Source organism: Canis lupus, chromosome 5, assembly GCF_048164855.1.
Source record: "Canis lupus baileyi chromosome 5, mCanLup2.hap1, whole genome shotgun sequence".
NCBI classification, from domain to species: Eukaryota; Metazoa; Chordata; class Mammalia; order Carnivora; family Canidae; genus Canis; species Canis lupus.
Genome location: NC_132842.1, coordinates 38,144,455 through 38,171,397, shown reverse-complemented (window position 1 = coordinate 38,171,397; position 26,943 = coordinate 38,144,455). Strand labels below are relative to the sequence as shown.

The 26,943-nt window shown below is 44.1% G+C and overlaps 1 protein-coding gene across 4 annotated transcripts in view; it reads left to right on the top strand.

Moving 5' to 3' along the window:
• The window catches only part of FGF1 (fibroblast growth factor 1), an 86,978-nt gene extending 62,138 nt beyond the window's left edge, over window positions 1-24,840 (top strand). For 3 of the 4 annotated variants that reach the window (XM_072826291.1, XM_072826290.1, XM_072826292.1), the window contains exons 2-4: window positions 4,282-4,484; window positions 17,176-17,279; window positions 21,489-24,840. In XM_072826291.1, coding sequence (XP_072682392.1) covers window positions 4,316-4,484; window positions 17,176-17,279; window positions 21,489-21,683 — 468 coding nt within the window. In that variant the 5' untranslated portion in view covers window positions 4,282-4,315 and the 3' untranslated portion in view covers window positions 21,684-24,840. The remainder of the gene's footprint in view (window positions 1-4,281; window positions 4,485-17,175; window positions 17,280-21,488) is intronic. The other variant, XM_072826294.1, reaches the window with a different exon arrangement.
• The last annotated feature ends 2,103 nt before the right edge of the window (window positions 24,841-26,943 follow it).

Genomic DNA, 26,943 nt, shown 5'->3' with positions numbered 1-26,943 from the left:
ACAACTGTCCATAAGCTGAGAACTGAGTCTGAAATGGTGACCCGGCTTCTCTCTTACATAACCATACCTTACCTTTACCTCCTTCACCCTCCCTGCTATGTTTGTGGCCTAAGTGATGGGGAAGGAGCTAAACTAATTTCTCCCAAACATGAGAGGGAATGAAAAACTCTATCTGCATATCAACTGGAAAATTATTTCAAATCTAGCATTCAATGGCCATTGACCTAGACCACACCAGGCTTCAACTAGCTCAAGATAACCAGTTATTCATATCTCTTATAGGTCGGGTCACATTTTTGTACTTTCCAAGTGTTACAAATACTGTGCCCATTAACCCTTCAGACAACTCTGTGAGGGTAGACAGGATGGGGATGATTGGAGGAAACATCTCAGAAGGAGTGAATGACTTGCCTAGGTTCCCAAAGTCAACTTGTGCATAGCTGGGGCTGCATGGTGTTCCTCACTATCTCAGATTGAAAAGTGACTGTTGTGTTGCAGGGCAAGACTGTATATTTATCATCCTGTTCATGTGTCAGAGTTCAAGTTCTCTTTGAGCAGCTACAGATGACAAAATATGCCAGCCTTAGCACAGATATTCCAAAAAGCTTCATGTTGCCCTCACTTTGGTGTCACTGAGAAGTCAAAAAATCTTCTGCCTTTCCCTAAATCTCACCAGTGCCCCAAATCTCAAAAGGCTGGGCTTAGCACACAGTGATGACATGAAGTCTACTGGGCTTGATATTTTCCAGCTCCCAACAAATATACACAGATAACCTCCACCCCTGACAGCCAACAAAAAAATCATAACAAGAAGCAGAATTATAAATTTCTATTACACTTAATGCCTGATTTCATGTAGTTAATGGATTCATTTATTAGAGCAATTTGTGAAAATCCCCAAGGGCCCATGAAAGCTGTTGCTTAATGGTTCCTTACTCTCATCTTTAAACAAATACTGAATAGGCAAGGAACTTAGCACTATCTACTGCTTAGAATATAGGTAAGTGTAAATAAAGCCAAAAACATAAGGGCTTTTTGTGCCTCTGGGGTTTCCTTCAGCAACAAAAAGGGATTTCATTTTCTGTATGTTTCAGCTGATTCATAAATCCCACTGCCACAGCCTATCAGCTTCATGTTGACTCAGGCTGATTTTCAGGAGTCACTATGTTCTCCCTTAACTTTCCAGCTTTTCACCCTGTGAACTGCAGGATGATGGGAGCAATTGAAGTCAGTGTGCCCCCCATCATTGTCCCTCTTACTGGGGGGAACAGGCAGAGAACAGAGTCGTAGCTTTATAACTGCAGGGTGTATGTGATGGGGAGGAGAGGGATACCTGAGGACCTGCTGGCCTCTGGCCAAGGTTGTTCAGCTGGGGAGATCTCCGTAATGATGAAGCCCAGGCTGCGTGGCTTATACATTGACTTATACATACATGAGAATGTGAGCATTAGGACATCCTTAGCCAGAGCTGCTGCCTCCAACCCCAGGAGCCTCAGGAGTATCTGTTTCCTCTTCGTATTAAGGGGACAGAAGCAACGGTGCAAATGCATAGTGCCAAATCCATACCCAACACTTAGAAAACAACACAACGGAGAACCCTCACTGGTGCTGGATCTAGAAGGGAAGCCATCTTTGCCACCCACATGGTCAGGGGCACACAGAGACTTCCCCTTGAGGAAATCCACGGACAACAACAAACAGAATCCTGTCCACCAAAGGCTGACAATACAAATGACTATCTGTACAGTTAAATGGCAACCACCAGTCTCTAGTTATTATCTCCTGTACCAAATTAAGTATACAACTTAGCAAAGGTTTTTTTTTTCCTTGGGGGGAAGAAAAACAAAAAATATTTATTATCTCTTAGCTGTACTTCAAGGCACGGGAATCTGATCACTGTTGCATGTTAATGGAGAGGTGATGGGTGAAGATGTCCAAGTTTGGAAGAATTAAACTGCTTTATATCAGAAGGGGATCCAGAAGTGAGTGGAGTGAGGAAGTAGAATGAGAGAAAGATTGAGAGGGTGGGTGAAAAAGGGCTGAGCAAAAAGGTAGAAAGAGAAACCGTGAGAGGGAGAGGTGGGCCCACAGATATAGAGACTTGTGGATTAATGAGAAGGGTTTGGAAGAGTGTGGATTTGGAAAATGTGCCCCACAAGTTAAAGTGTGGATGTAAAAAACATTTTCAATCTGTTACTCTATTATCTGAAAAGAGCTGGACAGAGTTTCAACATATGTGAAGGGGATATTTGGGATGGCCTGACTCTAAATATAATTTATGTACCATATGCAAAATTCTCCTTGGGGGTCGTTGGAGAGACTGCAAAGCAAAGCTGAAACAAGGGACTGTGATTTGTCCCTGGGACTGTAGACTGAAGACATGGACACAGACATTAAAATGCCTGGAGCAAAAGAAACAAATAGAGGCTTCCAGCATGAACCCTACTGCCAAAGTCACTAGGACAAATTATTCAGATTGTTGCCTTGATTTATGATGGAAGTGTTTTCCATGAAAGCAGCTTTATGAGGCTGCCCTGGGGACAGTTAGGTGGATGAATTGATGGATGGATGGATGGATGGATGGATGGACAGATGGAGGGATGTATGGACAGATGTATGAATCAATGGAAGGATGGATAGATGAATGGAGTGAGGCAGAGATGGATGGTTAGTACAGGGCATGCAGGAGGCTGGTGGGCCTGCTCTGAAGTTCACAGTGCTCCCTAAAGTCTGGTGATGTGGGGGTCTCCTGGGGAATGAGGACTTACCTGGAGTCCTGCTTCAAGGTTGACATGAGGACAAAAGTTGGTGGTGACAGCCAACATCTGGGTCACAGATTAATAACTTAATGAATAAAAAGCTCATGGGGGCAGATGTATGTGCCAGACAAGAGGTAAAAATCCCAATTGCAGCAATGATACTGCAGTTTCATTGAAGTCACTTCACTGAGGGCAAGTGATGGCTCTGTTTCAACACACTCCTTTTGAGGCTCAGCACCACCAAGTAGAAGCTGTTGACCTTGGAGAGGCCATCAAACATCTATAAGCTTCTGTGTCATTTTAGAAAAAATGGAGATACTATGAATGTCTGCCTCAAAGAGTAATAAAGAAGGTTACATGAGCTAACCTGTACCCAGAATATGTCAGTGATGATGATCATGATTATTGTAAGGCCACTTGATGATCATTATGTACAGTCAGCACTTACTCACTCTGGTAAGGAAGCTCCCACAGCAGTTTCCTAGCTCCTCTTCTCCTCTTCCTTGCGTAGCCCTGTAGTCACCAGTGCTTTGTTCTCCTAAGTGGTGAGACAAGAAGATGTTTTAGAAGTCTAACATTCATTAGTTTAGCATTTTAAAACTGAGCCTTGTGTCACTGATGCATTTTTACACTGATAATATAAATTTCTACAGAGTGTGTATATACAATATTAGAGGATCATAATGTATAATCTGGTGGCATCTGTGTCAGAATAACTATGTCTCTCTAGAAGATACGTAGGATGAAGATGGCCTCTGTACAAGGGACAGACCCACATTCTCTGTGTGATATGAGGACGTAGGGGGAGCTGGGGAAGCATAACTGGTAGATGCTTCATAACGATTGGTCTCATAAAACCTCCTTTGGTAGAGTGTCTGCCCTTTAGATCCCCACATAACATGGGCCAAGTGCTTGTTCCCCACTCTGGTTCTGCTCCCACCAGCAAAGCCTTTACACATTAACCCGAGGCTGTCCCTATTGTGGGTGGTCTGAAAGACCTCCATCCCTTTTCCTAGGGGTCCCAAACACTCAGGTTCTCGGAGCTATCTGCGTACATGGGGCCAGCAGTCCCCCAGCCAAAACTGTGGGAGGATGGAGAGCAAAACCTCAGTGCCGGCCTCTCGGCTTTTGTGGGTTTCAGCCAGTGCCCAGGTGTTATTTTAGTGCAACTTCAGTGTTTAATTTGAGGATATGTGTGGATCAGAAGGAGGGACCAAGACATTATTTTTTTTTCCCTTGCCCAAGTGATTAAATTTGAAATTCTAAAAAATGCACAGCCTGGACCAAAGCTGTGTCCAATTGGGAAGTGAGAAACGTCCTGAAAATCCCTCCCATGCCAGAGACCTTTCTTCCTTAACCGCTGCCCACCACCCAGGCCTGTTTCCTGTGGCCATCACCTGGGCAGTCTGTGGTTACTCCCCGACTCAGAACCCTGAGCGCTGAGGCTCTCCTTCCCTTCTTGAAAGGGTACGCGGCACCTTTGCCAGTGGGACATTCTACAAGGTTGTTTAATTTCTTCCAGCCTTGAAAGCACCATAACCAGCAGCTGCAGAGCCATGGCTGAAGGGGAAATCACAACCTTCACTGCCCTGACGGAGAAGTTTAATCTGCCTCCGGGGAATTACATGAAGCCCAAACTCCTCTACTGTAGCAACGGGGGCCACTTCCTGAGGATCCTTCCAGATGGCACAGTGGATGGGACAAGGGACAGGAGCGACCAGCACAGTAAGCACCCATCTCTCTTGTGGCCTCCTGCCTTCCTGCTGTCTTCCTTAGTCAAGGATGCAAGAAGGGAGGATGTGTACCTATGGGTACCCTTTTTCTGCATGACACACTCAGAGGCAGGGTGATATAAATGTGCACAGGGTCTAGGTTTGGATAATAACACACTGTGAGAGCTACAGTCTACCTAAAGGGGTCCTATTTCAAGGTTTTAAAAGGACTATCTGTTGACCTAACACAACTGCTTTGAGATCTGATATGGCCGCCAGCGTTCAACTGTTCTGGGTTTCTGTAACTAGTGAAGAAAGTCCTGGCTCCCAAGGCTGGTGAGGGCCCCGCCTGCTCTCTGACAGGAAGAGCCACATGGGGCAGGGGCAGTGAACCCTACACAAAGACATGGGCTCAGTTTCATGTTAACGGACTCTCCAGGTTATGTTTCCACTGGGCTTGATTTGTGAAATCCTAGTTCATAATCATAGTCTTACACATCATAAATTATGCAGCTTTCGCTTGGCCTATCATGCAGATGTGGTTGTGGTGACTGGGAGGGGTAAAGTCATTCTCCAGACCTTATAGAAGCGGGAGGGCGGGAGCAATGAGAGCCAAATGCTGACTATCTCTTCCAGGCTTTCCTGCCAGCTCAGCTCTCAGATGGTGTTGATAAATGGAGGTATGACTTTAGAGAAAAGAATCTTCTTGACTATCTAGGAACAAAAATCTCTTCCTTCTGCTTTAGTACTTCTCACAGTGGTGTGTACATTTGATATTAGGGGTCTGGGTCCTATCGTGACATTATCAGGGATTCCCTGAGCACCACTGAAGCATTAGCTGTTATAGAGAAGCCAAAAGTCAGAACTGGTTCTTGCTTAAAGGGTTAGTGATCTAAGGGTAAAGCACACTGTGAATCAAAAGAAGAAATGCATACGGGAAACCAGGAGATAGATAATAATAGCAGAGATAGTAAGTGAGGTTCTATAGAACAGGCTTTAAATGGAATGCAAACTACTGACCTTGATGGTTTATATACCAAACAGTCTTAATTATTCATGTAATATGCACCAAAGGTTGCAGACTGGAAGCACAAATGACCACCTCAGTGGTGCTCATTCTACTCTTAGATGCAAAGGCCATGGGGTGGAGAAGCCACCATTTATGGATTAGAAGGCATTGTCTCTTCCTTCCCACTCACCAGGCATACCCTTGAGAAACGGAGGAGGAAGGCTGATGTTGGGGCTTGCAGCTGCAGGGTTACGTTTTCAGGGGGTTTTGTTTTGATGGCTTATCTTCCAATCGGCCTAGAGAATGCCTTATACTTGATGATGAAAACTAGGTACCAGAGTGAGGCAAAAAAGACTCCATTTAGTACATTAAACAAATATATCTAAGTAACATTTACTGCAAATAAATGGACTTAGATTGTAGTCCATTGTGTGAGGCAAGCTACACAATTCATGTAATCTGCCCCCACACCACAAGGCAAAGAAGCTTTAATTCCTTTGGAATTTTAAATGTTTCTTATAAGTCTCACCCATTTTCTGAACCAATGGGAATGCTCTCTGATGCTCAGAATCTCAAGGGAAAGAACCATGATGATGCGTTCCTCAGGGTTAGACTGGCTTTTCTGAGAAATCTTGAATTCTGGGAAAACAAGACACTACAATTAGGACTTCCAAGTACTGGAATTTCTGTACAAATGGCATGTGATTTCATTGTTGTCATCCCATCATTAACATTATCGATTGCATTCTGGGTATGTAACATTGGGACAACTTCTGCAAGTGCTGTGAATTCAGCCGCCTGACCTAAGATGTCAAGAACCCTTGGAACTCAGCACAAGAAGGCCATTAGAGTGGGTGTGAGGAGGTCTACATCCAAGTAATGCTGGATCGACTATTTGCCAAGTGAACCTGGGCTAATTATGTAATCTTCCTGGCCTCACTTTTCTCACTTGTAAGATAAGACTAATACTCATTTGCCTCACTGGTTTCTTAGGAGGATTAAACGAGATAATTGAAGAAGAAAGTCCCCAGCACAGTGCCTGGCTCAGGGTAACAACAGATCAGTACAATATTGCTGTTGTCATCATATCTTCATCATCATCATATCCGGACTTCCATATATTCAACCCAGCCTGTTGAAATACAGTATAGTATTTGAGGACCTTCACTTCATCTTTTCTATAACATTATCTCCCAGGAAGGTCAAGGGTCTAGATTCACATTTTGATTCAGGGCCTCTCTGGCAACATTCAGAGTTGTGTTGGCTTATTTATTTACTCTAGAACTAAGAACAAGGCCCAAGGAGGACAGAAATCAGAGTAAGGTGGGATGAGTGAGCAGAAATCCATCTCTGTATTTGTCAATACCAGAAAAACAGGATAATCCACATACTCTCTGCAGACTAAGGGAGGCCCTAGATTTAGAGTCAGAAAGCTTGAGTTCATATTCCTGCACTGTCACTTTCTAACTGGAACAGCACTGAACAATGACCATTCTCCCCATTTTGCATAAAATGTTCTGCAAAATAAGTGTCAAGTTCCTCAGCCTAAGGACCCTTCCAGTCACCCCTCCTGTCTAGCACTCTAGATGTCTCCAGTGTTCCCAACCGTCTAATCTTGGGGAAAATATTGATATTCAGCTTTCTCACCTGGAGAATGGGAATAATAACACTGTCCTGTGTGTCTGACAGGCTGAAAAGTCTTAAAAGATCCTGCAGGCAGGAGGACTCCCGGGCATGGATGGACCCACTGAGTGTAGTTCTGTCGCCCTCTGCTGCCCAGTAGCGGTACTGCCACATACACTCTTCATTTCAAGGGTTATTCTGAATCCGAGTCCATCTGGAAGGCGCACAGGGTGGAGAGTGGATGACCCTGGCTGATTAGCACAGTCTGGTGAGAGGACGGTTTCTATTCCTAGATCATTAGTTTGAGCATGACTTGAGATTGTAGTCACAGGTACAGAGCCATACTCTTAAGACTAATGCCAGGAAGAATATTTCTAAAACCCAATCAAATATTGAAATAAATCTACATAAATTATACAAAATAGAACTGCATGCCTTCCAGCTCTACAAGGCAAAAAATAACTCTTCACAGCTTCTCTTTGTCTACAACCTGCGGATCTGCCATGGGCAAAACTAGGATGTTTTCAAAACTTATCGTCTTCCTAATTCCAGGAGAGTAAGTTTCTAAGTACTTAACACAAGGCCTTTTTTGGAGTGGTATGAATCTATGACAGGTGCTTGTATGCAGCTTGTATGGATTGCAACGTAGACCTGTGTAAAACGGCCCCACTGGTAAGAATCTCTCACCAGTAGGGAAGATGTTTTTGGTTTGCTCTTCATAACTCCCCAAATCATGGCTGTAGGCAATCATCGATACAGACTGTGGCCATCTGTTACAACGCCATTCTAGGAAAGCCAGGCAACATCAGGGTAAGAGCTGCAGACCACGAGCCAAGGCAATGGATGTTAAGTTGCAAGAATATTCATGGTGACTCCTGTGGCTTCCCTTTGGGGCATGGGTAGATGGTGGCATCACCTTGAGAGGGAGGCTCCTGGAAGAGGAACAGGCAAAGGGAAAGATGACCCGTTCCATTTTGGATACAGATTTGAGGAGTTCCTCTTGTACCATCCATATCTCCTTGCAGTTATAATTAAACTTATCCATGTGGTTACTTAATGGTTTTCTCCCCCACTAGGCTCCCTGAGGATGGGGACTTTGACTCTTATAGCTCAACAATGCAATTTTGTGTCTAGTACATTGACTGGTACTTGGTATAATGCCCAATAAATATTAATTTGATGAGTGAATGAATTATATTGGTGGCAGATAAATTCAAAGTCAACAATATATTGTAGATACCTATCGAACACCTGGGGAAGTGACTTCACAGGCCTCAGTTTCTTCATTTTAAAAACAGTTCCCATGCCAAAGAAAAATAGGGACCTTAAAAATGTCATATACACTACCAGGCACATAGTGGGTGCTCAAATAATGTTATTTATCATCACCATCACTCCTAGACTGACTTGACTTTCTTCCTATAACCACGTGATCTCTGCGGTCTGATAAGTTAAATGAATGTTAGCCTTGCTCACTGGATTTAGTGTTACTCTTCATCTCGGTGTCGCCGGGACTGTCTAGGTTTGAAGCTCTCAAGTCCTGGAATGTAGGAGAAATGTGCCCAGGCCCTGGCCCAGCCAGCCCTGGCCTGTCTAACTTCTCTGCTGGAGAGAGCTGTTGTGGGCAAAATAAGGAGGGGCTCCACGTTTGATTCTGCTCTTCCTGCTGGAATTTCCTCTCAGGCAAAAGGGGACATGATTTGTTCCTCAATAGGATGAATACCTGAATAGTAACTGGAGAAGAACAAGTTCACAGCATCCCAAATCTGCAGCCTCCTCGGTGGCCACACCCCCTTGCCTGCCCAAGCACACAAGAGGCTATGTGGGGAGCAGGATTCCTGGCACTGCTCACCGCACAAATGGAAATGTTCCTGAGCAAAGTGTGTGCCAATCAAATATTTATAAATCAAACCACATCCTAAAGGCACTAAAGGGAGTTCACTGGTCAAAGGAATGGTACTTTGCACTCTTTATAAGGAGCAGACTCCTCTTCAGTGAAATCCCTCCCGCCTCCTTGTTTTGGGGCAGTCCAGACTTCCAGTGTCTAGTGTGCTATGGCTCGGCATCTCATGGTAAAGGCGCTTTGCTCCCCACCAGCATGGGCTGAAAGTCAAGACGGCTTTCCAGATCACCAAGGTGGGCAGAACTGGGCCCTGTTGGCAGAAGCCAGAGAGCCAGGCAGGTCGGCAGCAGACTGCTCCCTTCTGCAGGGTGCTCCCACATCGGTGGGTTGTGATGCCAGAGGACTCTCTGCCCTTTCTCCCCTCACTCCTTATCTGGTTATACAGAAGAGATTCTTCTAGATAGACTTCTTTTTCATAATATCACACAGGCCATGGACTACATTAAAATTTTCCAGGCATCTTTTTTTCAGACCCTAAAGCAGAAGCAGACACCTTTACACATTCTAAGAAAAGTCTTTTTCATATATATATGTATTCCAAACCACTGGAATTTTTTTCCATAAACTCATTTTTTTTCTTCTCCATCTTTCTCTAATGTTTTATGGAGCCCAACTTGTGGCTACGTTTTAATTATAAATGCCACTGACATAAAACAACCTCACCGAGTTCTGAATGAGGCTGACCTCACTTTGGGTAAACACGGCAAAGGACAGGAAGTCTCCAACCCAGAATAAACTAGGCACGTAATCTCTTTTGGCCTCTCTTTGGAGAGCAGAGGTGGGAAGCAGGTTTAAAGGCCATGGACGTGCTACAGAAGCAGAACCTCCCTCTGCACTCATCTGTCCCCTGAATGCACCAGTTGTAATCTTATCTTTAAAAATTTCTAGGGCAGGAGAGGACGATGCTATGATGGCTGGGGGCTTGGAACCACGGTGCGGCGCTCCAAAGCTCCCTTCAGCTTGGCAGTGGCAGGCTCATAAGACCTTTTCCTTCTTTCTATCCTTGGAAAGTAAGAATCATGTATCTTACTGTGAATAAGGTGCTGCTAAGAGCTAATGAAGGCACTGTGGAGAAGAGAAAACCAAAGATACAGACAGAATTCTCCAGGAAAAAAAGGTAGACTGCCTAGGTAGGGGCTGCTATATCCACCCAAAAGCTCTGGGTTCACCTTTATGCAGGTTCCTCCAAGTAAAAAGATCCGTGAAGGGATCCAAACTAGAAGCACAGGGCAGGGAAAAGCACGACCCACAAAGGTGGAAATTACGTTTCATTATTTTGACATTTATTTTTGATCAATGGGCCACTCCTAAACCAGCACACCCTTACGCATTTCCTAGTCAAGAAGCAGGACTCTGGATTCTACTGGGGACATGATGGTCACAAACCCACCAAGCAAACACTTACAATCTTCTTATAGCACCTTTTTTTGATAAGGCTTTATAAATCTGAATTTCTCTCGGAAACATAGGTGTATCTAGAGGAGCTTTTAAAAATCTGCTGGTGAGGGGAGGAGAAGAGGGTGACTGAGGGGAGAGAAGGCAGGAGCCCCAGGCAGAAGCAGAGCCTCTGTGCCTATGCAGGCCGTGGAGGCTATAAGAACTGGTGACCTGGGATCCCTGGGTGGCGCAGCGGTTTGGCGCCTGCCTTTGGCCCAGGGCGTGATCCTGGAGACCCGGGATAGAGTCCCACATCGGGCTCCCGGTGCATGGAGCCTGCTTCTGCCTCTGCCTATGTCTCTGCCTCTCTCTCTCTCTCTCTCTGTGTGACTATCATAAATAAAAATTAATAAAACAAACAAACAAACCAAAATCTGGTGACCAAACAAAGAAATTTAAAAATAAAGAAATAAAATAGCAATTAAAAAGAACTTTTTTATTTAAAGATTTTATTTATTTATTCCTAAGAGACACACACAGAGAAAGAGAGAGAGAGAGAGAGAGGCAGAGACATAGGCAGAGGGAGAAGCAGGCTCCATGCAGGGAGGCTGATGTGGGACTCGATCCCAGGACTCCAGGATCATGCCCTGGGCTGAAGGCATGAGCCAAATGGCTGAGCCACCCAGGCGTCCCTTAAAAAATTTTTTAAAGAAAAATTGCTTCCATTTCTTCTGCTAAGTCAAAAGTGCCTATTCCCATTTCAGAACTGTGGAACAGTAAGTACTCCATGGACTAAATGACTTGTCTCATTTTTCAAAAAGCACTTGCCCTTTCATCTTCAGGACCTTCCTGTCACAGATAGCAAGTCCTAAATTCCCTGCATGAGATAAAGAAATGCTGTTCCTTCCCTTTTGCTCAGGTGTTAGTTAACCTGGTAGAAGGTGCTGGAAGGAACTGAGCAGAGAATCTGTGGCCCTAGGGCCCTCTCAGCCCTGTCCTGCCTCATCAGCTTTCCTGGCTCCCTGTCATCTGTCAAGAAGAACACCTTCCTGGATACCCGTGTTCGGGTCTACACAGTGCCTGGATCAAGCCTGACCTGGGTTGTGGAGCATCACAGGAGCGGTCAGGAGCAAGAAACAGGAGCCTTGGCCGGCTCTGATTGCCTGTTGACTAAGAGCAGAGCCTTATACATCAACTATTGCCCCGAAAAGGAGAGGTCACAGTCACCAGCAGCCCCATCACCTAGACGGACCCAGAGTCAACTGGTGGCCGGGCTTGCCTCAGAATTGTGTTTTTAAAGAAATGAAGAGCTGGGACAAAGGGCAAGTTCCTCCCACTGCCCTCCTCCTCATCCTCCCCAGAGCAGCAACTGGTATGAGTTTGGTCTGACTCTACTGCACAGTTTCTCATTTTACTCCCTCTATATGCATGACCTATGCAGTTCTGTGTTTTTTACAGAATTTCATCAAAGATTTGCTATCAGTATTCTTTGCAATTTGCTTTTTTTTTAATGATACATTATTTTCTGCTTTTCTTTGAAAAAGAATATATATATATCTTCTATCTCTCTAATAAATACGTGTAGCCACTCTATGTCCTAATACCTAATGCAGACATAGGAGAGAGAAAGAGAGTTTCTGTTGTAGCTGTTGCCCTTGTGTTGGCCTTTAGCTTGACAGCGCTGGGTTTCAGTAGCGTGGGTCTAGACCTCCGCGCCTCCCCCTCCCACCCCCCCACCCCCCCCCCCCGGTCGAGCCCCCCCCCCCCCCCCCCCCGCCCCTCCTCGCCCCTCCTGGGCAGCAGCTGCCGAGCCTGCAGCTTCGGGGACCGGGGTGGGGGGTGAAGTGACTCCAGGGAGCGGGACACCTCGGCGGTTCCACGAGCGCCCCGGCTGGGTGTTACTCCTTCCTGCCAGGCCCGCTCGCAGAGGATATATGTTTAGGAAACCCAGCCAGAAAGAAATCCAGTGAAAATGAGCTATGAAACTTGGACATCCTGGAGAAATAATATTTACAGAGGAAACTCTTGAGACGAACTCTCACCAGTGCGACAGCCCTGGTGCTGGGCCCCACGGCCCAGGGCCGAGTCCGGCCCAGCCGCTCTGGCTTGTGTTTACCTCGGTGAGGCCCTCCCCGGCCAAGATGGGAGGCCGCAGACTGCAAAGGGGACTCTACCTACACCCCCTCCCCCCAGAAAGACGAATGGAGACTGTGTAAGACACAGAAGAGAACTAGGAAATGAAAAGCTCTCTAAAAAACCCTCCTTGCCGATAATGATGTGTCAGTGTAGGTTCATCAGCTGTGACAAATGTACCACTGTGACAGGGTGTTGATAGGGAGGGATTGCACACGTATGGCAGCAGGGAATATATGGGAAATCACTGCACCTTCCCTTCATTTTTGCTGTGAACCTTAAACTGCTCTAAAATATAAAGTCTATTTAAAAAAAATCTTCCTTGAGTACACACAAGGACCTGTCCTTTGGGATTTCCGCAGTTCGTATAACATATTTGAATAAATACCTACATAATGGGTGGGTAGTTGGAAAAATGTCCCAGGCAACTAACATCACTCCATTCTGTAGCTACAAATGGGATCCTGGATGACCATCCGCCATCTTGTATCTGACCTTGAACAGAAGAAGGTGCAAGAAAAGAGAATCTGGCTGGATTTGGATCCATCTTTCCCATGACTGGAGCCCAAGGTGTTGTATGAAAGAGAAGAAAAAACAGGATACTTGCAATACTCAGAGCTGGACTCTCGTCAAGATGTTTTCTTTCTTTCTTTCTTTCTTTCTTTCTTTCTTTCTTTCTTTCTTTCTTTCTTCTTTTTTTTAGGTTTATTTATTTATTCATGAGAGACACAGAGAGAGAGGCAGAGAGAGAAGCAGGCTCCATGCAGGGAGCCCAATGCAGGACTCAATCCCAGGACTCCAGGATCATGCCCTGGGCCAAAGGCAGGCTCTAAACTGTTGAGCCACCCAGGGATCCCTCAAGATGTTACTCCTGATCCTAAGTATGATCTTGGGTAAAACAGGCTGTTGGCAAGCTTCAGTCTTCTCACCTATAGGACAAAGCCTCTGTCACCTTCCCCCAGGGAATGCTGGGAAAAGCAGTGAAGTCACTGCAGCTCAGTGGAAATGACAGAAATGGTCCTGGGCCCTCTCCATGCACTAGATCATTTAATCCTCAAAACAAATGCATGAAGCAGATACTATCATCACACAGAAGCCAACAGAGCTACGTACCTTGCCCAGTGATCACACAGCTAATGCATAGCCAAACCAGAATTTGAATTCATGCAGTTTGATTCTGGAACCCACACATGAAATTGATACTGTTTATCCCATGATAGAATCTAGCACAATGCCTGCCACATTGAGGTGATCGATACACAGCCCCTTCCCTCGGTCTCTCTTAAACATGCAGGATTATGCTGAGAAGCTGGCAGAAAAATATATGTAAAGCTTCTCTGAAAACCATCAAATCCAATGAAAATACAGAGCACTAAAAAAAGAAAAAAAATTATTGAGATTTTATTCACGTACCATAGAATTGACCCACTTATGGTGTACAAGTCAACGGTTTTTATATTCACAGAGTTGTGACTATCTCCACAATCAATTTAAGAACATTCATCAACTGCTAAAGAAACCCTGTACCTCTCAACCATAATTCCCCTTTGCTCTCCCCACCGTCCTCCTCAGCCCCTGGCTACCACAAATCCATGTCCTGCCTCTCTGGGTCTGTCCATTCTGGACATTTCATTTCAATAGAACCATAAAATATGTGGTCCTTTGTGACTGGTTTCTTTCGCTTAACATGTTTTCAAGGCTCATCCATGCTGTAGCACATAATAGGACTCCATTCCTTTTTACAGCCAAACAAGATTCTGTTGTGCAGCATTGCTATGGAAGGTATTGACTTGCTTCATAGACTGTCAGAGCTGGGGAAAACAATAGAGACTGAATCCAAAGCCTTCCCATGTTACTGAGAAAGAGTCTGTGGGCTCGAGGTTAAGGAGCCTCTCCGAGGTCACCCCACTGGCTGGTGGGAGATCCTGTAAAGCTCTCAACTTGGTCCTTCTTACTTCACCCCACAAAGCATTACCGGAAAGGTAATTCAAAGTACACAGCTTACTGATGATGGACAGCGGAATCCTCTCTGCAAATGTTAGCCTAGCATCATCCATTCAACAAATATATCTTGGCTGAACTGGAGGGTTAAGCACTGTGTGAGGTGCTGTAGACCCATGGGCGACAGGACAGAGAAGGTCCCTGCTGTGTCTCCCAAGTGTACCTTCTCCCAAGGAGGCAGAAATCAACAAGCAAAAGCCAAAGTGACAAAAACAACTGTGTGCCGTATAAACTGCCACAAAGGAAACCAAGGCCTGAGAAAGATGACGATATGCGATCTAAGGTGGCATTGGCAGGGGCACGGTGTGTATGGACAGCAGTAGGGGACTGGGGTGGGGAAGGCCTCTCTGAGGAGGGGGCATTTAGGCTGGCGCCTGGAGGAGGAGAAGGATGCCTTTGATCGTATCAGGGGGAAGAATGCACAGACAAAGCGTGAAGCGCATGCAAGAATCCTGAGGTGGGAAAGAGCTAGACGTGTAGGGGATGTTAAATGGGTGGGGCAGGGTGCGTGATGAGCGAGCAAGTCGTGTGGTGTGAGGCTAGCGGGGAGGCCCAGATCATGAGGGAGGCCTCCTGGCTTGTTGTCTCATGACTCCCCTCTCGGACTAACCCAAGTCAAGAAGACCCGTGGGAAAGGAGGTCAGTGGCTTCTGCTTTCCTTCCTGTGAATTAGATAAACGCCTGTGACCACAGGGAGCTAGAGGAGACCTGAGTCTCTGTAGCAAACACTCCCAAGAATAAGAGACGTGCATCTTTGGTAAGGGTGAGTAACGATGTATCACTCTTAGGATGAATCAGAAGATAAGGAAAACAGAGGGAAATAAGAAAATATGTCCATATTAATAAGGAAGCGGTTAAGATGATGGTATAGCCACGTAGGAGAACATGGTGCAGCTGACAGAAAGAATGAGGTTAACTCCTTCAGTACTGAACTGGCAAGATCTCCAGTTAGTTGTTAAGTAAGCAAACAAAACAAAACAAGGTACACAGTTGTGTGTGTATCATACCATTTATGTAAAAAAAAAAAAAAAAAGGCAGGAAGGATAAAATGGATTTGCCCAGATGTGCATAAAGTCTCTCTAGAAGGAGATACGCAAAATATATGTAGGAGGGGTTTATGTGTTCGTCTCGGTCTCTCCTGATCCCTGGAGAATGTGCCCTGGGAGGAAGGACAGGGGTCTCATCTATCCTGTTTACCACTGTACCCCTGCTATTACACATGGGCGGCTGGGAGACAGAGGCAACAGAAGAGAAACTCTTCACATCTCCTCTTCTATGGTTTCCGAGTTCAAAATCTGTGAATGTATTTCTTATTCAAAGAAATAAAACATGAAAACAAGGAAAAGGCGATGAAAGGTCTCCAGCTGCCAACCGAAGCCTGGCGTTCCTTCCAGCCCATGCTGTCCCTCGGCCTCTGACTAGGCTAACCCTTCAGGAGGTCAGCTCGTCCTCCCAGAGAATGGGGTGCTCACTAGTCCTCACTTAGAGTTTCTACCCCTAGTAATAACAATGGCTGTGACAGTCTGGTGAGCAAAGAAATTGTCCAGAGAGTCCAGAGTTAAATTTTGCTTCTCAACTGTGAGCCATCAAAGGACCTCTCTCCAGAGCCACCAGGGGGAGAATGAACAAATGCAGAATCATTGAGTGGGTGTCATAATCCAGCTAGTGGTCCAGCAGTGAGCAAGGCTCCTTAGGGGTATTAATCAGTGTAAAGGGGGAGTTCAACTCAGAGGAACTTAAATCCTTGCTCTCAATCTCAGAATTTCCCAACTTCAACACTACTGACCTTCTGAGCTGAATAGTTCCTTGTTGTGGGGTCGCCCTGAGCACTGAAGAATGTGGCACAGCATCCCTGGCCTCTGCGTACCAAATGCCAGGACCACTACCCTTGCTGCAGCCAGCACAACCCAAAATGCCTCCAGACACGGTCCGATGTCTCCCGGTGAACGGAATCACCCCAGGGTGAGAACCAGTGTTCCCATCCCTGCATCTCCGGGCAACTGCTTTGTCTTCCCAATTAGAAGCTGGGGTTCCCCACTGCCTCTATGCCAGCTGGGCTGCCGCGGAGGCTGGCAGCTGACCGAACTTCATTGTGGGAGAGTTCCCTGAGTTACAGAGGCACCAACCAACCCAACTTCCTGGGAACCTCTCTGTCTGGGAAAAAGAAAGCTATCAGATTTTTAAAAATAACCATCTGCCCCTTGAGAAGCTCCCACGCCTCACAGGCAGGGGCCCTGAATACTCCACCCCCCCATACCCTGGCCCAAGCAGGTTGATAATTAAATCAAACACACCCAGGCTGGCCAGCTGCCCATGCTCCAGCCCCAAGGAAGGCAAATGTGGTGACCTCCATCGGCCAGGAGGGGACAGAGACAGAGGAAGAGCACAAGGGGTCATCCTGCAACACGCAGGGGGATGGTGAGCACACCCACCAGCATCTCTCCTCCTCTCAGGAACCTAATTCCCAAAGGACAGCTTTCTTTGGAGGGCAAAGAAAAAGGAACTGTATTTCTATGTTTTGATTAATTTGAGGCTCATCCTTGAGGGCACGGACAAACGAATGAGCAGAATTTTCCATGGCTGACTGTCCTGGCCGCCAGGCCCTATCGACAAACGTTCAGTGTTTATTTACTTTTGCCCGTGTTATTTTTGTTTCAGTTCAGCTGCAGCTCAGCGCGGAAAGCGTGGGGGAGGTGTATATAAAGAGCACCGAGACTGGCCAGTACTTGGCCATGGACACCGATGGGCTTCTGTACGGCTCAGTAAGTATGAGGCCAACATGCTTCCAGACATGGCCAAAGTTTGAGGTTTCCAGAAATCGTGTTACGTTGAGTAATGCAAACTATAAAGCAACAATTAGTCTCTGTTTGTTATTTTTTCCAGCAGGATTCCCACCCTCCACCTTGCCTTATTTTAGGTTCAGGCATGAAAGAGTTTCTTGTGATAGTCTCTCAAAATACTCGAACTATCACCTAGACACAGAGGAGACATTGATTGAGATTTTAGTAACTCATCAGTCAATCATTGCAGGATACCTATTCCCACTTCATTCATTCATTCCAAAAATATTTCTTTTGAAATGAAAAGAGCACCACCATGAGCACCATGAGCTCATGAGCACCATGAGCACCACCACATGACATTATTGTGTTCTCTATGCTTTTGGCAAAAATTATAGAGCCTAGGTCTAGCATGTCCCATGTCATCCAATGACCATTATCATGGGCCTCCTGTGTCTAAGTGCTGTAGGGAAGGTGAAGATGAACGAGCTACATCCCTGTCCTTGAGAAGCACAGTGTGAGTTTATTCAGTAGCTAAAAACCCTCCACATATTCTGCTCCATCCCTCCCCTGGTTAATGCTTTACACAGGTTTGACTCAGCATATATTGATCTTCCTGAGAAAAGAGAGACCGACAATGTGATTTTGCCCCTCGTTGTATCTCTAGTAAAAGATTAAAATGGAAAGAGAACTAAAGCCAATGGACCCAAGTTCTGAAATTATTTCTGAATTTCAATGATCCTTTCTTTATATCCTATCAAAATGATCATTGAAGCTTGGCCAAATGCCTTTCTTTCCTTTTATGAAGATGTCTACAAAAAAGGCAGCCAGGAGGGGACTTTGGTCTCAAGCTCCCTTTGACTTACATCAAATTGCCAAGGGGCAATGAGCACAGAAGACTGTCTCTTGAAGCTGTAACTTCAGTCAGGCCTCAGGATGTGAACACAATTTTGATTTTTCATGTCACCTGCTAGGGGTCAGGAGATGAGTGTCAGTAATGAGCAGTCTCCTATGGCTGTTCCCTGAAATGTGGATCAAATGGGACAACTTCAAAGGAGTTGGAGCTAGGCAGTGACTGCTACATAGGAAGTAGATTTTTTTAAGGTGGTTCTTCCAGTTGGTAATAAAAATCAATCAACCAATCAATCACTGAATCTGACTCAAAACTGAATCTCAATTCACTGCAACTTTGGCAAGTTACTTGCCTCCTCTGAGCCTTGTTTAAAATAAGGATAGTAATGGATAGTGACTACCACATACAAGAGTTACAAGGGATCAGAGAGACAATGCACAGAACCCATCCACCAATGTTTCTGACACATGGGAGATGCTCCAACAATGAGAGCTATAAGACAAATAATAAGTGTATAAATCCTTTATCCTCATTATTTCCTACTTTATGTTTACGGTTTATGGGTTTTCCTTCTTTTAAATCAGTTTTGATATGTAATGCAATCTTCTTTTATTTGCCTAAAAATATTGAGGGAGAACCCTCAAATCCAATTTCCTCTAGGCTCCCACTGTAGTCTTGGCCATCACCGTACTTCACCTGAAATATTCAGAGGGTAATCTTAATATATTATGCCTAATAATCTATATATTTCTCCACTAATGACAAGTTCTAAAATATCCCAGAGCTCAGCTCACACTCTTAACCAGTTTTAGGGATTAATCTCCCCAGATACAAATTTTATATCTGTGGAAAGGACATATTATTTTAAAAAATAAGTTTGAAAGGCTATATATCAAAACATATTTAATATATTTATCTCTAGGGATGGTAAGGGGCTGATTTTATAATATGTGAATGCCTGTATGATCCAAATTTCCTATAGTAGCCATATGTGACCCATACAGTTGGGGAAAAAGTGTGCTAAAGATAAAAAAAGAGAAAAATTTTTAAAAGAGTCATGAATCAACAGTTGATCTCCAGGCCCCTGGCTCTGTACCAAGTGCATAACAACTACTGACAAATCCTCGTTGAGGGACAGACGGCACTCCTCCAATTCAGCCTGCTGACTCAGCCTGTGACTCAGCTGTTCTGTGTGTGTCAACTGCTCTAGTGTAACAGAGACATCAGGTGAGGGACATGGCTGTCCTCAGCTTCATCACAGAACGCAGGCCTGACGCCCACTGAGGGGCGTCATGGGGTACCCTCCCTACAGGGGAGTGGGCAACCCACACAGGTCCAACACTGCCTACCTCCTCCCACACTCAACAATGTGCATCAAAAACTAACATCTGGATAAGTTCCTTTAGAGACAGCAGAGTCACCCAATTAAATAGTACACTGATGTCCCATCTTATTCTAAAAAGATCCATAGTGTCTCACTGAGTGGTCATTGCACTAGACAACAGGTGAATAAGAAGCAGGAAACTTCCAGTTACATGGCTTCTTCCTAATCAGAAGGAACTTTACTGACTGCTTTCCATGTTCTCAAGAGTCAAGTTAAACTCATCATCTCTCTGCAGAGCACCTGTCATGTGCAAGACTCTGTGTTTGGGAGAGTAGACACAAGGCCAACAAGTTTCCACCTCTTCCCTAAGGGAGGCTTACAGTCAAAATCACAAACATGCCCATGGATAAAGAATAACAAGCAATAAGACTGGAAACCACCAGAAAGGGCATCATCTACCACTGTGGGGGAAGAAATATTGAGATCACAGGATTTGGAACTGGAGCAAAGTCAATATACAGCATAAGGGTTTTATATGTAATAATATATTAAATTAAATATAATAAATGTATTCTAAAATCTTGATGCATAGAAAGTTCAAATGCCTGGGGTTCTTCCCACTTTCTAATCGATGAACTCCAGGTAAAACAGTAATTGTGGGTAGATATTTTTAAAGTAACTGCACTATTTACGATGTTGTAGTGATCTCTCCAGCTTAATAAATTTGCAACCGCACTGGATTCCACTGTCTGGGTGTACCCTATCCACTTAACCAATCACCTTTCCATGAAGATTGAGGTTGCTTCCAATGTGTTTCCATTATATCCAGCACTTCAAAGATCATCTTTGAAAATACTGTTTTACACTTGCTCAACTACTTCCTAAGGCTCAATTCCTACAAATGACACTGCTGGGTCAAAAATAATACATATTGCCAAACTACCCTCAGAAAATTGCCACCAATTTATCTCACCAACAGTGCATGAAAGTCCCTATTTCCTATGTTCTCACAATACTAAGTATTGCAAATTTTTTTATTCTTTGCAAATATCACAGCCAACATGTTAAATTGTTTTTGATTTGCATTTTCTTTTGATATTGAATGTTTTCATAGGTTTATTTCCCATTTTTTAAAAGCAGATATAGCATGCCATTTTGATAACCTCATCAGCCTATATCCATATGGACATATCTATGTCTCTCCATTTGTACATACATAAAGATGTGAGAGAGTATGTTCATTGACTGTTGACAGTTCCCTATATCTGGGTGGGTGGATTTGGGGTGGTTTTTTAATTTTTTCTTTCTTTTTTTATAAAGTAAAGTTGTGATTTTTTAAAAAGTACAAATCTTTCTGTAAGTAGTTTTTTATACATAGTAAAGAATAAAGCTATTTTCACTTTTCAAAAACTTTAAATTCCAGGATATGTTTCATGCTTAGGACATGTTTTGTGCAAGTGTTTATGATCCCAACAATGCTAAATCAGGTAAAAATCCTGATATTGTTAGTGAAAATCACCAGGACAGAAAATAACATTAGTAGGCTTTCATTTATTCTTCAAGTCCAAACTTAAAAATCCCCACCACATCACAGTCTGGTTTTACCTATTTTGGCTTTTTTTCGGGGGCATGTCCCTGTGCCAGGCCTTTACAGAGACAAAAGGCCCAGCCCTGCTCTTAACATGCTTATGGTCATTCAGGATTTCCCCAGTGGGAAATTCCAGGATCCTGAAGACAGCATGGAAGGGATGCTGACAAAAACAGCAAATGAATTTTGAAGGCTCATTATGTGCAGACCCATCCTATTCTAAATCATTACCATTAACCATTGCTCTCTGAGATAGGTTCCAGTATCATCTCAATTTTCCTGAAAAAAAAAGAAAAAAAAAAGAAAGAAACTAAAGCACAAAGAGCCTCAGTAAACTCACCCAAGGGTGCATGGCTAGTAAACAGAGAAACCTCATTGAAAACCAATCACTAAGAAGTCTACTCTGTTTTGGTCTTATCTTTTTAGCAGACACCGAATGAGGAATGTTTGTTCCTGGAAAGGCTGGAGGAAAACCATTACAACACCTACACATCCAAGAAGCATGCAGAAAAAAATTGGTTTGTTGGTCTCAAGAAGAATGGAAGCTGCAAACGCGGTCCTCGGACTCACTATGGTCAAAAAGCAATTTTGTTTCTCCCCCTGCCAGTGTCCTCTGATTAAAGAAATCTCTTCTGGGTGCCGACCACTCCAGAGGAGGCTGAGCGGTCCTCACCCAGTTGACCCCAGATTATTCCCTTGACCAATGGCTGCACTAACCCCTGGCCCACAGAGCCTGAATATGTAAGCAACGCGCTTCTAAATGCCCAGTTCACTCTTCTGCAGAGCCCTTTACCCCAGCACAGTTTGGAACAGAGGGATCAAATTGCTTCTAGGGGCCAACTGGCTGGTCAGTCTGGGTGTGTGGATGTCCAGTTGCCTACAGGCACCTGCTGTAGGCTCAGCCTCTCAATGCAAAGGTGTGGCCAAATGAAATGTGTTCAGGGGGCTGCCACGTGGGTCATTAGTAACTGCATACAATTCCTTCTACTGAGTAAACTCTGATTTCCCCCAAACATCTGGCATGATGCCCTCTCGTCCTTTCAATACCCCCACGTATATTAGCAGAGAAGCTTACGGCTAGGTTAGGGGAAGGTTGTGTTCCATGAGTAGAAACTGGGATGAAGAAATCCACCCCCTCTCCAAGAACAGAAGAGACTAAAATGGCAAGGGGAGATTGGGTTCTGGTGGTCAGCTTAGAAGGATGGGCTTTCCATGCAGAATAAACAAAGGATGGGAATCCTAGCCTCAGGAAAGCAGAGTAAATGCCTAGCTTTGGAAGTCCTTACCATGTCTTGAATTTCCCAAAATTATTCGGCAGCAGGAAGCTTCAGGAAGATGTCAGATGGACAGCATGGGAAGTGTTCTCTTGATAAAAGCAAAAACATCAGATGCTGGTAAATTCATTTGAGTCTGGGGTGTGGGAGTGCTGAGAAAGAAAGGAAACATGGGCTGAGGGGATGCTTTCTTCGAAAGAGGTAGATCCCAGAAGTGAGGAGGAAAGAGAAAGGGACACAACTTGTGGCAGGTCCCCAGAAAACAGAGGCTCTAGAGTCCCAAGTGGTGCTTACAAATCACAAGCAGATTGGGTTCGAGTGTAGATGCCAGTTTGGTGGGTCTAGGGTGCAATTTGTGTATTTCTACATGCTGGGGGGAGGGAGGCTGAGGGGCTGGTGCCCTCCCCTCTCCATGCTTTAAGTAGCAAAGTCCTAAAGAATGCTGTTCCAAGGAAGGTGGCTCAAGCCCCTGATCCTCTCTCACCTCACCCTTAAAAATGTACACACCATTCGTCTTCATGAGCATCCAGGGAGCATCAGCAGCAATGACGCTGAGGTGAAGGAACATGGTTTTAAGGCACTTTGGCGCAGTGCCTCTAAAATACCCATTCAGAAGATATACAAAAGCATACTTCAAAAATGTTAAACCCTCACAAACAGCTTTTCTCAAGAGGCCATTTGTGTTACGATTACTTGTATAAATATGCTTCCTGCTTAAAGTAAACTTGACCCAAGTGGCTAGCAAATGAGAAACACCATTCATCTCTGACCTATGATACTATTGCCATATAAAGGCCTTTAATAAGCCATTTACATCTATGGTGAGACTGTATGTTTTAATTGCATTGAAAAATATGTAGCTTAAAGGCAGTTAACTGATTAGCATTCAGCCACTGAGAATAATAATAGGATATGATGTATAAGCTCTTCAATTATCCACTACTTACACTACATTTACCTATACAAAGATTGTACTTCATTTTCCATTGTGCTATTACAGATTTTCCTTTGAAAGTAGGGACTCTTAAGCAAAGATATGATAACTGTGGATAAAAACTGTTGAGAATATTAGCTCATGTTATAAGGAACTGACATTGCTAATGGAAAAATAATTCCTTACTAACTGAATTGTCATGTTTATGATGGAAGAAAAAATTTGTGAAAGTTCAAGGCAACAGTATAATTGAGGAACTGAACCAAGTTAATACTATGGTTAATAATATCATTCTACATTTGTACAGAAAAACGATTTCAGAACTTTTTGTTTTTGTAGGTTGGATAAGATAATTCTATTTTATTTTAGTAAATCCTTACAGGCAAGTTGGGGATAGTGCCGTGCAGTTTAACATCTCTTTACTCTGAAGATTTGGCCAGAAAAGGGTACCCAGAGAGGAAATCTAAGATATTTATAATGGTCCATAATTTTTAGTGTATGAATCAAATTCAAATATAACACTGGCCAAGAAAAAATTAAATGTTGCTAACAGATGAGACAGAAGTCGGTGGTTTCAGAGACTCAACGCAGTTAGAAGAAACGCTATTGTGGCCTCCACAACCTCTGCCCAGTCATTATTCATGCCTTCATTCATTCGGTGAATATTTATTCAGTGCCTACTGTGTGCTGGGCACTGTCCTGGGTACTGGGGCCCCTGGAAACCTTGTCTGTCTGGTTTGCTGCTGTATTCTCTCCCAGGGCATTATATTTATGATGAAAAAAGCTGTGGATTCATTTATTTCAGTCAAATAAATACGGAGACTGTAGGTTGCTGCTAAATGAACAGCAAGTCCCAGAAACCCAGGTTCTGGAAGAATTAGTGATACCCAGTGTAAGATAAACCCCGATCAAAGTGTCAGAGGACATGGCAACGGAAACCTAATATTTTCTACCTTGGAACCATGTCAGCTTCAGGGGGACCACTTTCAGATTGGGAAAAGAGTCTGTTGGATCTCATACGAAGGGAGTAGTTGGCAGATGCCCCTCCATTCTGAACATGCTCTAGTTCCCTAAACATAGAGCATTCCTGTTGCGTTCTCTCTTCCCTGAGTAAGCCATGTAGCCATCTGCTTGTCACACGCCTCTCATTTGGATTCATTTTTGGGCCAACTGTTAAGAATTGCCTGACATTCTGTACAAAGCACCAGGCGCATTTATGCTTTTGACTGTTTTCAATGTGGAGATGGAGGTGGTGGTGATCTGTTTGGAAGGGATGGAGTTTGGAAGGGATGACAATCAGAGCCTCCTCTAGCCAACAGTATGTACTTATCAAAAACTGACTAGAGCATCAAGCATTACTGAAGATCAAGGTCCTTGCTTTGCGTCAGAGGTGACGGAGCCCAACTCCTCAGCCTCATGGAACATACTGCTTAAACCCACTGAGCCCACAGGCTGCGAAGCTGACCTCTGATGAAGAAGACATTTGTCATTTTACATCTCTCTCTCTCTCTCTCTCTCTCTCTCTCGGCACCTGACAAGTATTAATAAATGTTCCACTAAAAGGTGATAATGTGTCTCTGAGTTTCAGAACATCACAGGTCTCATCTTCCTACAGAAGTTCTTCCCCTGGTACCTGTCAGCTAGACTTGCTTTGCCTTCTAGACATAACTTGTCACCAGATAAGAGACCTTACAGGCTGACAGGAAGAGCAAAGGTAGAAACATTTTTCATTTTGTTTGGAAACCTAAGGCAATATTAGTGTTTTTCTAGGTATCCATCAGAGAACTATATTCAGGGGATTTGCCCCCTGATAGAGCCAAGTACCATAACTAACTCAATTGACACTTTTTCTCCATAGTATAAATTATGAAAATTTATGCTACTATTGTACAGTTGACCAGCTTGTGCTTAGGCAAACATACTGTGACTGGGAAAAAAAATTAAAGACTTACAACTTTAAGTCAATGGCAAAAGGCACATCTCTTGCATCTCAAGTGCTTTAATGAAGGATAACAGGTTTGCCCATCAGATTTTCTGGAATAAAAAAAAAAAAGATTTTCTGAAATCATTATCATACTAAGCAATATATCCTTAAATAAACTTATCAATCTTAGGACTTCTTTTTTTATTATTTTATTTATTTCTTTGAGAGAGAGACAGAACACGAACAGGGGGAAGGGCAGAGGGAGAAGGAGCGAAACAAGCAGAATCCCTGCTGAGCAGGGAGCCCGACAAGGGGGCTCGATCCTAGGACCCCAAGATCATGACCTGAGCTGAAGTCAGATGCTTAACCGACTGCCACCCCGGTGCCCCTCAATCTTAGGCTTCTTATTCTTAGGAGAAAGCATACTGTTGCCTAGACCTCACAGCAGAATCAGATCACACACACAAACACTCACATTTATACACACACCCTTACACAGGCGCTCACACACATACAGTCCACAAGCACATGTACCTATTAATAATGGTTAGGCAGTGTTTGTCCACTCAATCAATTACCTGCCACAATCATTGGTCCTTTTCCTTTTAAAGTCACCTAAACTCAATATTTTCCTACTTTTTAGAGCTTGATTCACAGTAAGAACATTTCCCATCACAACCTAGCACATACACCCTTTTGTATACACAAATGTCAGGAAACTATACATATGAGATGCATTTTTTCCATTACTTTCCACTAAAAAATGCTGGTCAAAGATCCATTAAATTGGGTCACAACATTAATGGGTTACAACCACAGTTTTTTTAAAAAACACTGGCTCAAAGAACTGGTGTTCTTCCCGAAGATGACGAGACCCAATTAGGATCCTGTATTATGACTTTAGTGTTTTCAAAGACACTGTTTGTTCAAAGACAAGGGGACATCCTGTTACCCAGGAACCATCTGTTCTGAGGGCTTGGTGGATTCTTTTAGTTGGTTTGCTACTAATCATACAAAATGAATGTACCGATGCAGATCCCACAGGCACCCACTGCTGCCTGCAATGCCTCCAATGCTTTTAGCAGATTTCTGCTGGCAGAGCCCTGAGGACTTGGGCCCCCTCCCCTCCTTTGGAATTCTCATCACTGTGGGGCTTGCGGGCATTCCTTCCCTAACTTGCACAGTCTTCACTTCATTCCTTCCTCTTACTCCTCTGTCCCCACATTCTTAATTCATAACCATTTCTAAACAAGACATGAAAAGGAAACTGAGCCAAGAAAAGGCTAGACACCCAGAATTTCTGAGCATCCTTCCCAGCCCCCATCACTTTCTTACAATTATTCTCTTACCTACCTAACAGAAGAGTTTACCATCCATAACTCAGTGACAAGATAAACACCATTGCTACTAGAATGCATCTTATATAGGGACTTGAAAATTTTCATCTTTGTTGAACAACTAAAAAAAGTAACTCAATGACCTAAATGTTTGAGAGGGCTGGCTGAGAATTGGCCTCTTATGGGTGAACTTGACAGCAAAACAGAAAATTCTAACTGAAGTTGCTGCCTTCCATATTTATCTGAGTGATGTCCCAGCTGCCATGGGGTGGGGAGGGGAGGGAAATCCTAGCCCTAAGAACCCTTGGGTCACCATTATATGAAGGAGTATGATAATAGTGACATGTCAACAAAGATGTGTCTTCAACTGCCCTTGCACAGATTAACAAAAATTATCTGTAGAAGCAGTAGT